Source organism: Phyllostomus discolor, chromosome 3 (assembly GCF_004126475.2).
Source record: "Phyllostomus discolor isolate MPI-MPIP mPhyDis1 chromosome 3, mPhyDis1.pri.v3, whole genome shotgun sequence".
In the NCBI taxonomy this organism is placed as follows: Eukaryota; Metazoa; Chordata; class Mammalia; order Chiroptera; family Phyllostomidae; genus Phyllostomus; species Phyllostomus discolor.
This window is the reverse complement of record NC_040905.2, coordinates 50,735,691-50,751,146: the sequence shown is the minus strand read 5'-3', so window position 1 is coordinate 50,751,146 and position 15,456 is coordinate 50,735,691. Positions and strand designations below refer to the sequence as shown.

At 35.4% G+C, this 15,456-nt stretch overlaps 1 protein-coding gene across 7 annotated transcripts in view; it reads left to right on the top strand.

The window, feature by feature from the left end:
• SSBP2 (single stranded DNA binding protein 2) overlaps positions 1-15,456 on the top strand; it is a 251,897-nt gene that overhangs the window by 151,769 nt on the left and 84,672 nt on the right. For 5 of the 7 annotated variants that reach the window (XM_028508444.2, XM_028508452.2, XM_036020485.1 and 2 more), the window contains exon 5: positions 11,063-11,152. The exons of the other annotated variants lie outside the window; for them this stretch is intronic. In XM_028508444.2, coding sequence (XP_028364245.1) covers positions 11,063-11,152 — 90 coding nt within the window. The remainder of the gene's footprint in view (positions 1-11,062; positions 11,153-15,456) is intronic. 7 annotated transcript variants of the gene reach the window in all.

The following is a 15,456-nucleotide window of genomic DNA, read 5'->3' as shown; positions in this document are numbered from 1 at the left end:
ATACATTTGACTTTTACATATATATATATATATATATATAGTCTTTCCAGAAAAAGTCCAATCATTGTTGACATTATGAGAATAGTTTGCACAACATTGATGTAACCTGGCATCTGAGGAGAGTGGATTGGAACACACATGTGTGAACAATGATGACTTCACTGTACTAGTCAGTGGAGGTGGTAAATGCAGTTGAGTGAACATGTGTGCTGTGTAGCTGTCGCATTCAAAATAACTGAATGAGTAGAGCAACAAATTTGCATCCAACTTTGCATTAAGCTTGAACATTCCTTTGCAGAAACTATTCACATGATTCAGAATGCTGCAGCTGTGGGCAACTGGTGATTAGAAGCTTCATCATGAGCACCCACTCACATCTTGTAGAGTTTCTTGGTGAAACATCCAATCACCCAGGTGACTCAGCCCCACTACAGCCCAGATTTGGTGCCCTGTACCTTCTGGCTTTTCCCAAAACTAAAATCACCTTTGAAAGGGAAGAGATTTCAGACCATCTATGAGATTCAGGAAAATATGACAGGGCAGCTGATGGCAACTGGAAGAACTGTGTGAGGTCCTAAGGTGCCTAGTTTGAAGGGACTGAGGTATCATTGTCCCATGTATAGTGATATATATAACTATATATAACTATATATATATATATATATATATATATATATATATATATATATTCACACCTCACCTGAGAACATGCTTAGTGATTTTAGACAGAAGGGAAAGGAGGGAAAAAGACAGGGAGAGAAACATCGATCTGTTGCCTGTCATATTTGCCCTGACTGGGAGAGAGCACATAATCTAAGCATGTGCTCTGAGTGGGAATTGAACCCACAACATTTGGTTTACAGGATGAAGCCCAACTGGCTGAGCAACACCAGCCAAGGTTGAAACATATTTTGAATCCATCCACATTTCTTTCCCATCGCTGCCCAAGCAGCTTATCCTGTCATTGTGCTACTTCAAAAGGAATCTTCTCTTGCCCCCACTACTTCATTTTCTCAAGGGTACTACCAGAGTTATCTTTTTAAAGCAATAGATCTGATGATCACATGATTCTGTCTCAAAACTCTTTGATGACTTCATATTGATCCTGTGATAAAGTTATAATCATCGCTCATGTCACACATTGGAACCACTGTGGTTTAGCCCCACTGACCTTTCTTACTACTGTGTCTTCTACTCTGCCACTCCCCTGCCCATCCTAGAGTCTTCCTAACTCTTTTAGTTTGTGTAGTTTAATTATGTTGCCTTACTTTTTAATTCTTTTTTGCCCCTTTATCAGCAACTTTTTCTTCAGCTTTCAGCTGAGATGTTACTTCTAGGAAACATTTTGTATCCCTCCGAAGTACATTTTCCCCTTTCTTGTTCTAGTATTTGTCACATTGGTAAGTAAATACATGTGTAATTGTCTGTTCCCCACTCTAAGTTTATAAACTCCTGAGAACGAGAATAAGGTCTGCTTGGTGTAGTATCAGATAAATAGTAGATACAGATATTTGTTGGTTAACAAGTGCATTATTGAATGAAAATTGTGAAGTCAAAGATTTAAAAAATATAAAAAGCTAAAACATCTCAATCATGTGGTCACTTTCAAAACTTCAACAACATCGATGGACCCAGAGGATGTTATGCTAAATAAAATGTTAGACAGAGAAAGAGAAATTCCATATGATTCCACTGGTATGTGGAATCTAAAAAATAAAACAAATGAACAAAACAAAGCAGAAATACACTCCTAGATATAGAGAATAAGTTGATGGCTGCCAGAGGGGAGAGGGTTTGAGGGATGGGCCAGAAAGGTGAAGGGGATCAAGAGGTACAAACTTCCTGTTATAAAATAACTCATAGGGATATAATGTATAGTGTAGGGAATGCAGTCTGTGATGCTGTAGTAACTTTGTATGGTGGCAGACGGCTACTAGACTTATCCTGGTGATCACTGCTTAAGGTATGTAAGTGTCAAATCACTTAACGTTATACACCTGAAACTAATACAATACTGTATGTCGACTATCACTCAAAATAAAAAAATAAAAAACTTCAAATTTTTGCAATTGAATTCAATGCCATTTTACTTGTAAAAGCTGTCATATTTTTTAAATTTTAATTAAAAAATCTTTTTATTCTTCCTTATTATTCACTATTCATAAAAACCTATACCCAATGAATTTTGCGTGCTTCCAAAAAGCAAATTAACTGTTTAAGGATAAAGATTTCCTACCTTGAGAATATACAAGAAAATGTGGCCCAGTGTCTGAAGGCAGATAGTTCTAAAAGAGGAAATCTCAGGTGTTTTGAGGAGTGACAGCATGCTTTAGAGCCCTGTACTCCTTTGTAATGTAAGATTTGGTACATTCGTTTAAGAAAACAGTCACACCAGCTCTTTATGTTGAAACCGTCTTTCTCTGATGACTAAATATCTTACAGATTTCATACCAGTGAACATCAGTGGTTGCTATAGAACATTGTAGTTGAGGGTTAGGGAAACTGGTGGATGAAGTTTGCCCAAATGTGTCTTAACCACTGTCCAATGAAATTTATTTTTTTAATTTTAAAATAAATATCTAAGCATAATTGTCTTTACCTTCGCTTCTCTGTTCAAACATAAAGTAACAAGTGTTTGATGAGTTTCTCATTTTTTAAGTCTAGTTAACTGTATTTTTATGGTTCCTGTCTTTAGGATCTTTGTTCAAGTGTGTTTAGATTATCTCTCCACCAAAACATTACACAAATATAAAAGCACCCTTTGCAGGTATCCCTTAATCCGTATGTTTATATGTGCTAACATATGGTAATGTTTTAATTTGTTTTGTGGCAGCAATTAAATAGTTTCAAACCCTGTGGCAGAAGTAAGCAGAATTTATACTCTATATTAATAAAAAAGATTTAGAAAGCTTGTTCAGTGGCCTAGCCCAGTTTCTAGTTTGGAGTCAGTGTAAACAAGTATTTTTATTTATTATCTTATTGTTTTCATTTTGTGTCTCTTATAGTCCATCTGTTATGCCACTTTTAAGAAAGCAGTAACTGATGTCTTTTAAAACTAAATAGTAATATTTCTGCTCAAGTTTCTTTCAAGTTCTCTTCTTATCCAGAGTAACAACTTCTTGGAGATATGAGATATTTTAAGTAAAGTAAATTTGAAGCTTTAAAAGTTAATCTTGGTATGGGAATCATCCTAAAATTGTGATATAATGAAATAATTTAAAATATCTTTTTAAAACCTATTAGAATACCTACTTAAGCATATTTATTTGTTCTAGATAAAATTAAGAGTTTTTGAAAATGTTTTATATTAGATACATATTGTTTCAGATTTATGCTAATAATGTATTAAAGGGAAAACACTCAGAATTACTGATTTAAATTTCTCCTTAAAATGCTGTAAATTTCAAAAAATATTTCAGAGGAGATATGTCTTTTGCATAAATATTTAACTGACTCATAAAGGATATGACTTTTTAAAAGATGAATATATAGTAATTAACTTCTTCCTGGAAAAATCAAACAAATATTGCAATGATTCATGCTATTGATATAGAACTTTACCTCCATGACTATAATGTTCTGTTACCAAAATTTAAAAAAAAACTTAAATGGAGGTTCTGTGGTCATGAATTCAGAAACATGTGCCTTGGATTCTAAGGCCATTTTAAGATGAGAGAGTAAGCAATTGAGAGAGGCCCAGCAGTAGGCAATTGTGAGGAAGTGAAGACAGGTTAGAAGATCTGCCTTGGAGATTTTGGAGACTGATAGCAGCCAGCTGGCAGAGGTGTGTGCAAGTGACCATCATTAGGATGCTATAGAATGAGTAATGGAAATGCTCTCTAGGTGGAAAATGCTATGCACTGCGGGGGAAGGGGGGGCATGGCCAGAAATAATAAGTGGAGACCTAGACAGGGGAACTATTGGCATTCAGGGACTCCATCTGCAAGTAGTGAGTGAGAATTCAGCTGTAGAAATAGAAGTCTGGTGGCAGAGCATATTCCCTCAGAAGTAATATAAAGAAAGAACTCAATAGAATGTTTTGTCTGGTCTCTCAGACATTGAGATGCTAGTTAGATGGAAACCAAGGGTGGAAGCCCTGCAAATGGAAGTAAGAAACGGACCACCTTTTGGAGCAAGGATTGATGCGGCATTCTAGTCACTTTGAATCAGCGTACAGGGTCAGAACAGGGACCATTAGCAAAGTTAACAGGGTGGTGACCCCTAATCTATGGTTTCAGTTGTCTTTATATGTTCCATACCCTAGGAGTTAGTTTGGATAAAGTCTAGATGGGATTCACAGAAAGTTCTGTTAAGAACTTTTATTCCTTTGTGAATAAGGGGAAAGCAGGGCTAGAGATCTGGCAGACAGTTCTAACTGAGGAAGAGCTGCTGCATGAGCGTTCTCCTCCCAATGCTTCCCGCTCCTCACTGTGGAAGGGAGAAAACTGAGTCACGTCGGCACAATTCAAAGCCACTAAAATAACTGTGAGACCAGGAAAATCACAGAAACAAGCTTTGTTAAAGCTGAGAGGTGTTTTTATTTTTAATCAGTGACAGTTGATTTAATCACAATGAGGGTATTAGCCAATACATACTGTGCAACCCGTCAAGTGCGATCACCTCTAAGGATCCATAGAGTTCCCTAGTTTCTCGATTCCCCATGAAAAGTGTCCTTCAAAGTGAAATAATCATTTTGGGGAAGAAGTGTTTTATAATAGTTTTCTACTGCTGACATAATGAATTACCACAAGTATAATAGCTTAAAACAACATGAGAGTATTATCTCATAGTTCTGTAGGTCACTGGTTTGACTGGGCTGGTTTCTCTACTCCACGTCTCATAAGGCTGAAATCGAGCTGTGTGGGCCAGCTGGCTCTTATCAGGAGGTTCTGGGAAGAATCCACTGTTAAGTTTGTGTAGATTGTTGCTAGAACTCAGTTTCTTGGGGCTGTCCTCGTAGGAGTCAGGCGGGGGTTGCGCTCAGCTTGTAGAGGCCGCCTCATTCACAGACCCCAGGGTTAGCAGGGATATCTTTGGGTGGCCATTCTGCCGACCACAGAGGGGAATTTTTTTTTCCCTGAAGGATGACTTATCCAGTTTCTCTTTCAGGGTTCCAGTAAGAGTAGTTAAAATACCTAGCTTCTCAAACAAGTAGAAGCCCAGGGGTTTTTACATTGAATCATTAGTGTAGAAAAAAAAAAACAAAGGCATCCATTGTAGAGTTAAAAAATAAAAAGTTAGGATAATGACCAGAATCTGTAACACTTAAAAGCTTGTGAAAGAGGGCACAATATTAATATTCCTAACACTTTTCCTTGTGTTTCTGTTTGAACTATGGTGTTTTGAAATACCATTGAAGATTACTGTTTGACTGAAATGTTAGTTTGTGGGTGCAGGAGGGGTGTGTAATGGAAAAGCTCTCACATATTGGCCTATAGTGTGGCCATGTGCCATAATGCAGGTTTATTGCTCCAATAACAATTTACATAGCATCTGAAATTCATATGAAGATAATAAATGCTTCTTAAGGGCTGAACCTTATAAACACAATATGTGAATGATAAAAATGTCATCAATGTCCCATTTCATTTTTAAACAGGACATTTTATATGCTATTAATATAAATTTTATTAATAACACATAATCATCATTTCGGGGAGTATTCACATCAGGTTCAAAATTATGTATTATCAAAATGAATCTGTGCATCTGAGAACAGCCCCATGCATATAGGAAACACTTGGTATTTGGGATGCATGTACAAATCTGAAGATATCACCTAGAACTTAATGGTCTCAAAACAGATCCTTTCCGCCAGCCCTTTTTCTTATAATTTACCATTCCTGATTAAAGCTGAATATAGACTTCAAGGAACCTGAATTCTGAACCCAGAAATATGGCTGCAGTCCTGAAGACCAACAACTAAATTAAAGTCTGCCTCCTAAAGTATTCTTAACAATGAAATCATCACTGTGTTTATCAGGGTCTTTTGCATTTCTCTTGTACTTAAAATATTTTTTAGCATCAAGAGCTGCTTCCCTTCTGTTTCCTGTACTTTCCAATGCTTCTTGGCTGTCCTATGAAAAAGTTACCATTATGTAGAAATTGCCAGCTAATCAAAGCACTCTTTCTCTTCTTCGTGGCAGACATCAGCTGTAATATTTCGATCACCAGCTCTTAGCCATTTTATATGCTTTCTAGGGGCCCCTTCTTCACAGATGTTTGGTTTCTGCTTTTTCTATTTTGTTTTTAAAGCTATTTCTGGGTGTGCCCCTCTTTTGGAAGCCTAAGAGGTTGAATACTATTCTCTGGATAATTAAGATTTTGTGAAAGCAACATAAAAATATTTTTGTGTGATTTAAACAGACCTAAAAAAGTATTACAACAATCAGTGATGCTGGTTCTCCAGATTTTCAGAGGGTGACTGAAAATGTGTGGGGGTGGCCTTGGGTAGAATATGTGATGCTGAAAAATGAACTTGTTTAGTCAATGCAAACAAATGCCCAAGAATAATGTAAATGATTTTTAGATTGTTTCTACGATCTGAATTTCCAAAACAGAAAAACTGGTTTTTCATAGTCTAAAAATTAAAATGTTTTTAATCTTTTTTTCATTGAAATAAGAGTTCTTTTTTAACTTAAAAATATCTGCATTTAATTTAACCTTAAATTTCAGGGAGTAGGTTTGTCCTAGCATTTGGTCATATTTTATAGCTATTGATATAATTGGCATTGTGTGTGTTTAACCTATAATAATTGGCTGCAGTTCCGTTACCATGGGAGAAGGGAAAAACAGATGTTTGTGGTCTACCAGCAGATTCTCTCATAGCTGCTACAGAGGACCCTTTTAAAGTATGTGCAAGTAACATGTATATAACTAAAACTGAAATATCTCAATGAAACAAAGTGCTCTGGGAAAAATGTAAATGAATGGAATTGAAGCAAATAGAAGTAGAAAATATAAAAAGGATAATGATCATAATTTTTTCCAAAATATCTTTGTTTTGAGGCAGTTTTACTGCTGCATGTTTTTTAACTTTCAAAAAGCAAATAAGCACAATATTATATAATCTACTTCAGAGCATTATCAAAGACAGTTTGTCATCCAATTCATTTTGAGAAGATAGAATAATCCTGATGCTCAAGCTTGAAAAATATAATACAGCAAGGAATGTTTTCAACCTGTCTATATTTAGAATATAAAATCTTGAATAGAAGATTTGCAAATATAATTTATTAGCTTATTAAAAGGATCACCCATGATATTCTTTCTAGCTTATCTCAGAAATACAATGGTAGTTTAAGTTTAAGAAAACTGTCAGTATATGATTACTTATATCATGCTTCCAAAACAAAAACCAAATTAACACCTATCAAATATGAAAAGTCAAAAACATTCTTTTTTTATTCCTGATTCTTTGAAAATTGTTTTTAGGATACTAAGCACAAAAAGACTTCTTAATATGATTAAGAATATATCTTTAACCAACAGCTAAAATAGTTAACTGTGCTTTGAATTAAAATTGTGAAGATGCCTACTATCATCATTTTATTTTTTATTTCATTAAAAAATGTTTATTACAGTTTACATTTAGTATTATTTTCTATTAATTTCAAGTGTACAGCACAGTGGTTAGACAATAATAAACTTTACAAAGTGTTCCCCATAATGTTTCCAGTGACCAACTGGCACCACACATAGTTATTACATTATTAACTATATTTTCTATGCTGTATTTTACATTCCTATCACTCTTTTCTAGCTACCAATCACTAACCCTTATAACACAGTGATTCCACTTCTGGGTATAGAAGGGGTAACCCCCGTAAACCCAGAATTATCTTAGGGAGGGCGGGTCCCTTGTAGTACAGGATTTCCCCACTAGGTTAGTGTTCTAGGAACCCATCTGTGTCAGTGTACTAGCTAGTGTTGTTGTGAGAGGCTGCATTGAGCTTCAGTGAATTTTTGTTGAAGTCTCAACACATTTGCCCATTTCGTGATGGGTGATTTACCAGCACACCTGCCCTCACCACGCTGAGTGTTCAGCAGTTTTTGACCAAAAACAGCATGGCCTCCATACCCTACTCTCCCTATGCACCCAATCTCACCCCATGTGACTTTTTTTTTTTTGCTTTCCTGGGTAAAAAAAGTCCTTAAAGGGAAACATTGTGCTGATGCGGACAAGATAAAACAAAAAACAGCAGAAGCACTAAAAGGCATCAAAGTCAACAAGTTCAAAGACTGTTTTGAGCAGTGGAAAAAAACGTCTTGATAGGTGTACTGCATCAAATGGAGAGTACTTCGAAGGTGACCGAAATTTAAACATGTAAGAATAAATACACAATTTTTATAAATAAATTCCGAGTTTTTTGGGGTCCCTCCTTGTATATCTGAAAAATCCCAAATACTAATTTGAAAGAATATATGTATCCCTATATCACTGAAGCATTATTAACCATAGCCAAGATATGGAAGCAACCCAAATGCCTGTCCACAGATGAGTGGATAAAAAAGCTATGGCACAAATGTGCAATGGAATATTACTCAGCCATAAAAAAGAATGAAATCTTACCATTTGTAACAGCTTGGATGGACCTACATGATTTTAGGCTAAGTGAAACAAGTCAGCCAGAGAAAGACAAATGCTTTATGACTTCACTTATGTGTGGAATCTAAACAACAATATAAATGAATACACAAAACAGAAACAGACTCATAGATACAGAGAACAGACTGATGGTTGCTAGAGGGGAGGAGGTTTGGGGGACTGGGTGAAAAAGATAAAGGGAGATTGAAAAGTAGTATTATCATCTGAAATGTTTCTCAAAAGAGTACCTACAAATGGCTTAAAAATAGTACAGGTGACTTCATAATAAAAATCAGTATTTCTTGCCCAGTCTTTTCCTGCTCACCCTTCCCTTAATTCTCTTTCAGTTTCTAATAATTGTATCAACTATATTAGTTTCTTTATTATTACCTTCACAATTTCATATACTTAAAATATTTTTCCTATTCCATCTAATACAGACTTTCTATCTTAATTCCCCAATATATAATTAGGCAGCTGGTTCTGTAACATCCCTAGTAAATAAAACTATTAGTTATTTAACATATAGTATCTTGATAAATGCTAATTTTGTTCAGTAAGCAATTGCATCCTAATTTTTTATAAGCAAAATTTATCATGTACCTGTGGTTTTGAAGCCTCTATACAGAAGTATATACAACTTTTTTTCCTACTGGAGGCTACTATTGACAACTAAGGCTAAAGTAAGAACTCTTTTAGCTTTTATTTCAAATTTTTATTTAAGAAGAGAAAATACAGACTTACGGTATACGTCTGTGTCCTTAAACTCAGAAATAAGGAGTTAGAGAGTAAAAATATTTTTAAATTTAATTATATAATAATATTGAAGGGAAAGGAGGAAGTGAAAAATGGTCCTGGGCATACATGTAAGGGAAAAATAAACAACACAAAAAGAGGAAGGAGCAGAGATGGACATATGCCATCTTAGAGGGTAGAATGATGTAATCACAGAAGGGGCAGGAGAAATGGCCACACAGACTAACAGATAAATACACAGCAACGTGAAGAAGGATTTTATGGTGACTCTTTAAAGTTCACTTTAGATATCCTTGGGAAAGCAAATAACTGTTTCCTAATTAAGTTTATTTGAAAAATACCAAATTTAATATATTGGATATATAAAAAATAGGTAAAATTATATTAGTGATTTGGGATAATATAAAAACTTAAAAGTAAAGTCGTCACTCTAAAAAAATCCATGAAAGTTAAGTCATGTGATAAAATAAATTATTTAAGAGCAGTTTGAAAATACATATCTGAAAGTATATATTAAAAGCATATAAATTAAGTCACAAAAGAGACAAGCACTTTCAATGATAATATTTTTACATTTGCCCTGAAGTTTTATGTATCCCATTTACTTAGAAGAAATGTTTTAAAGCCACATCATTTGTATGTTTTTCTTTTTTTACACGAAAGATAAAAAATCAACACTAAATAATCATGGATGTATTGCATAATAAAGGATTTTCCATGGTATTCTAATGGAAATTCACACAAATCCAGTGCAACTAATGCTTGGTAGTAGTTCTTACCATAATTAAACAGATACAGTAGACCCAGGATTTGTTTTGAGTTCCCTTCAGAGCAGAGCTGTTGAATCTGTACTCATCTGTCTTTAGCATATTTCTGGGTCCATCTTGACAGCTCTGTGTCTGTAATATGTCTGACCAGGTTGAGAGATGAAATCCATGCTTGTAGAACAGTTGTATGCATTACTGTTCTATGTAAGAATTCAATCTAAAACTGATTTGATTAAAAGAGCCTAAACCTAAAGTTTTTCTTACTCCTATGTTACCAAGCCCCAGGATTGCATGAAATTGTGAGTGAAGTAGGCTTTGAATTTTTCAGTCTGATTTTTTTCATAATCTATTTATGTGAAAGTAATCTCTCCAAATCTTATTCCTATCTCTTGTTCAATCTCCTAATTACTTTTTTATACTCACCATCTTATTTTTGCTATCAGTTGTATTTTGGCTACCCATTGTAGTCTATCAGAAAGGGAACAAATAATGTGTGTTGCCACCTGTATGCAGAAACTTAATTACACTCGTTATGACACATAGAAAAGTGTGACCTAAAAAGAGAGTCCTTTTTTCCAACTCCTACATCTACCATTGTCAAACTTGCTGCTCACATATTTACCTACTGTTACTATTGTTGCCATTTAAGATGCCTGTGCCTTAAAGGATTTGCTTAAACTTTTATCATTTTGTCATATTATTTGCTTTTTATATATCATTGAAATATAACATCTTATTACAGTTTCAAAAAGTGTAAAGAGACCTGTTTAAACCAAATAATTTACTTATATACTAAACTAACTGTTGTATCTTAATTTACCTCTGTAGTGGGGGAAATTACCAATATTCTTTCCCAGGAATGAAAAGCTTCCCCTCCTGCCATTATCACTAGTCTTTGGTTTTGTGCCTGCTCTGTAATGATATAGGTTTGTTTCTCCTTTATTCTTTGCAGAGTGCTGCAGCAGCTCCCAGTCCAGTGCTAGGAAACATTCCCCCAGGAGATGGCATGCCAGTAGGTCCTGTACCACCAGGGTTCTTTCAGGTACTCAGAGAAACTCCGACTAGGAATGTTAAGGCCTAGGAACTCCTGTTTGATTTTATTTAAAAATATAAAGGAGAATGAGGCTATTTTTATTCATAAGGTAAACATAATGCTATGCAGCCAACTCTTGATTATTCAAAGACTGGTTGTTTAGTGTATAGATTAGCCCTTCCTTCCTATATTGTTGTCAAATTTTTATTCATTTTTTATTTTGCAATTTCATTGCTCAAGAAGAAAGAAACAATTTGGAATGAAAAGTAGCCCATTAAGTTAACTGTGGTAAAGATTTGATGGGAGAAAAGGCTAATGATGAAGTTCTGAAATGGTATATAAATTTTAAATATTTATGGTGTGTCTCCAGAGACTAATGATAATCAAGATTTGGCTGTACTTTTAAAATATGGCAAAATCATAACCTATTTACTTATCAAGATTATAGGCTATATCAAAATATTTGAGAATCATCTTTGTGGCTTTTAAGGTGAATTTCATTAATATCATTATATCACATTTTAAAATCAGGTTTTAATATATGTATGTTAGTATTTTAAAATTTCAACAAGACCATATATTTTAGCGGTGATAATAATGATTTTAAAATTGCAGTACACTCCTTTTTAGTTTTATGGCATCCACATCTTAATTCTGACAGTTTTCTAGCCCAAACCAACAAAGACTCTAAAGGGTTTTTTTTTTTAACTGCATAGTTAATTTTGTAACACCCTTTGAAAAAACTAGGAAGAATTTAGGGGTTAAAAAGTAGAGTTGGAAGGCATTACAGGAATTAATATAATATGTTATAATATAATATAATATAATATGTTATAATGATAATAACTAACACAACAACTGCTTACTCTATGCCATGCTTTGTTCTAAATGTTTTACATATGTAAACTCTTAATTCTTACAATAGCCCTATGTGTAAAGTGTGCATTATTATCATTTCCATCACACAGTTGGAAAAGCCGAGGCTTGATAGATGAGTGGTTTGTACACAGTCAGAAACCTTCAGGGCTGAGATCCACATCAAGGCTTTCTGGTCTTGTGTCATTGAATTTAGCTTTTAAAGTCCATGATCAATCATTACTCATAAAACATTTCCAGCTCATTTTATTTTTTCCTCATTCTTTTACTTTTCTAGCCAAGGATACATTGGAATTAGTAAGTAAATCAGAAGAGTTTACTTGTAAGAGTTAGTAGCAGCAACCTCTCTTTGTGGCACTTTTTTTAATAAAGGGGATAGTTTGAGTAGGAAGCTAGATTCTAGGGTTAAGCAAAGTGTATAAACTGACACATTTTCAGTTTTTAGATTTTGTATAATGAACCTTTCTTCCTTTACCTGCCTTCTGCCTTAATCTCAATAACAGTAGTTGAAGCAGAGTTAAATTTGTTTTAATTATTTCATTGTGACAAATAGTTGAGTACTACTACATGCCAGGCACTGTTACAAACATCTAAAAATGAGTATATATTTCATGTATCTTTCTGAAGTTCGTTGTCTTGCCAGTGAGATATTATTAAAAATAAGTATCTATGATACAGGAAGATAAGTGCTTGAACAGACTAAAATGTAGAGTTCTACAATGACCTAGAAGAAAACTATTGAGTGCCTGAATTGGAGCTCAGAGTGCTTTGGAGAAAACTCTTCAGGGAAACCAGCAAAGGGGTGCTATTCCAGAAAGAGGGAACCATGTAAGCGAACATGTGGAGGCATCAGAATGACCCTGTGCAGAGGTATTCAGCGTAGCACATGCAGAAAGTAGAGGAAGGGTAGGCAGGAGTTCCTGGACATGAAGTTGGGAAGATGTATTCTAGCATGTTGAGAAGGGCCTTATGTGCCCTGTTAGGAACTTGGGTCTTTTTTCGGTAGGCATGTGAGAGCTGTCAGAAATCATTAAGAAGGGCAGTGACCTGAATTCAAACTATAGAGTGGATTCAGGCTTTTTAGGCACCTATGACATAATTTAACATAAAGTCCCTGCCCTCAAGAAACTCATGGTATGGTAATGCGAGACAGAAAAGGCAATTTGAGTACAAACAAAAATAGCTGTATTAAATGAATAGTGTGCTGTTAGAGCAAATCAGAAGGCTACCAAACCCAGTCTTGGGAGGAGCATTTCAGGGAAATAATAAATTAAATCCACATTGGCATCTAAAGATGAGTTTGGCAAAGGAGGCAAGGAGAGAGGGAAAGAATATTTCCAAAAGAGGGGAAAAAAAATTTTGAAGACCCAGAATGGAAAGCAGAGAGACCAAGTGTAAAAAACGTAGCTTAATTAATTAAAGAGGCATTGGCTAGTGATGAGTATCCAGAACTTGGAGGAGCTTTATAGATTAGTTAGGCATTTCTGCCTTGATCTAAAGGGCCATAGTAAGCTATGGAAGGATTTTAAGCAGGAGAGAGGCGTGTTCATATTTACCTTTTAAGAAAAATCGCTGCAGTTGCAGTATGCAACCAGGATTGCAGAGACAGAAGTCTGAAGGTAGAGAGAATGTTTAGGAGCCTCTTGCAGCAATCAGGGGACATTTAATGACGGTCTGAAGTAAGGCAGTGACAGTGGGTATGGAGAAAGATGAACAGATTTGAGTCACAAATAAGTGTGGGATTATGAGTAAAAGAATTCAGAAATAGTATCCTGGTTTCTGGCTCTCACCTGGACAGATGGAGGTTTCATTTTCTGAGATAGGGACCACAGATGAAGAGTAGGACTGAGGTGGGACAAATGAGGTTCCTGTTGGACCTCTAAGAGATGTCTGTTAGGCCAATGAACTTACAGGTTTAAAGCCAAAAACAATGATCTAGGCTAGAGATAAAAATGGCAGGATTATCATCATATTAAGAGCACTGGAATCCACAGAGGTAGATTAATTGTCCAGGGAGAAAGTGACAGAATAAGAGAGCAAGAGGGTATACAACAGAACTCCAAAAACACTGACACTTAAAAGATGAACAAAGGCAGCAGCATCCATTTAAGAGACTGGATGCAGGGGTATCAGTGGTTGGCTATTACAGCAGCCCAGGGAAGAGAGTGTGTGCACGTATTCAAAGCAGTGGCAGTGGGGTTGGAAGGGAAGAAGCAATTCATAGTTACACTTGATAGGCCTCAGTTGGTTAACCAAATTAGGGGTAGAAAAAAAAGAGCAGAAGGAATCCAAAATGAGTCTGAGGTTCTCCTTTGGGCCTCTGGAAAGTTTTAATGCCTTTATCTGACTTAGGAAAGAGGGAAGGTAAAAAAAGTTTTCAATACATTCAGGTTTGATACACGCCATTCTGCTATCCAGGGAGGCCATTCCAGTTAACCTCAAATACTCTTCCCCTATTCAACTGGCTTGAATATGACCACTGTCCCTGGAAGTGCTTCTCTGAAATATTGAAAAACTCAAACTATCCGACTTTTTAAAAAGAAGTAACATGTTAGTACCTTTCGGTACATTTGGGATCAGACTAGCCAAGTATTTCCTAAAGACCAGCATCCGTTTCCTACTGTGACTGGGCCACGCTTCCTCATGGTTCTGGCCTTAACTGCTGTTAGTGAAGAGTGGCTGCTCTCTGTGAGTACAAATAGCAACAGACAGTCATAGTTTAAGTTCTAACACCAGTTTCCAAAACAGTTCCAAAGAGATTTTGAGGTCCAAGAATTATCTAGAGTATGAGCATAGTTTCGAATCCCCATTCCTGGTGAAGAAGTGCAAAGCTTACTTGGGACTAGAGCGGGAGAGGACTGAACCTGTTCGAATTTAATGAACAAATGAAACTAAAGAAAGAAGAATTTGTAACTAGGACATAAAACACTGTATTCAGTAGTTCTGAGCTCCACTCACTATGTGATCATATTATAAAAAATACATTCAAGTAGTTCTCCTAAATAGACAAACGCAATTCTTTTATTCCTGTTTATATTGCAGAACAAGGCCCCTCTTTCCCCTTCTGATCTAAGCATAGACTTAAACACATTACCTAGTGGAAGTATCACAAACTGAATCTGTGATTTCATAGCAACTGTATTTGAATAATAGCAATTAACTTAAACTCTAGAATGAGTAACTGTGACTGTCACCTCACACATTTAACCAGTCTATCCTGGAAGGCAGTCTTTAGGTTGGTGTCTGTCTATTTATGACTGATATTAACGTTGTTCGTACTTACACTTTGACATTTTTATTAAAATGGGAGAGCTTTTGTTGTTGAATAGGAAACCAGTTAAGTAAAATCAACAGGAATAGTTGGACATGCAAAAGGAGGTATCAGTTTAGTTAAAATAAAGCCATTTAAAGTAAGTTACATATATTTACTTAATAGG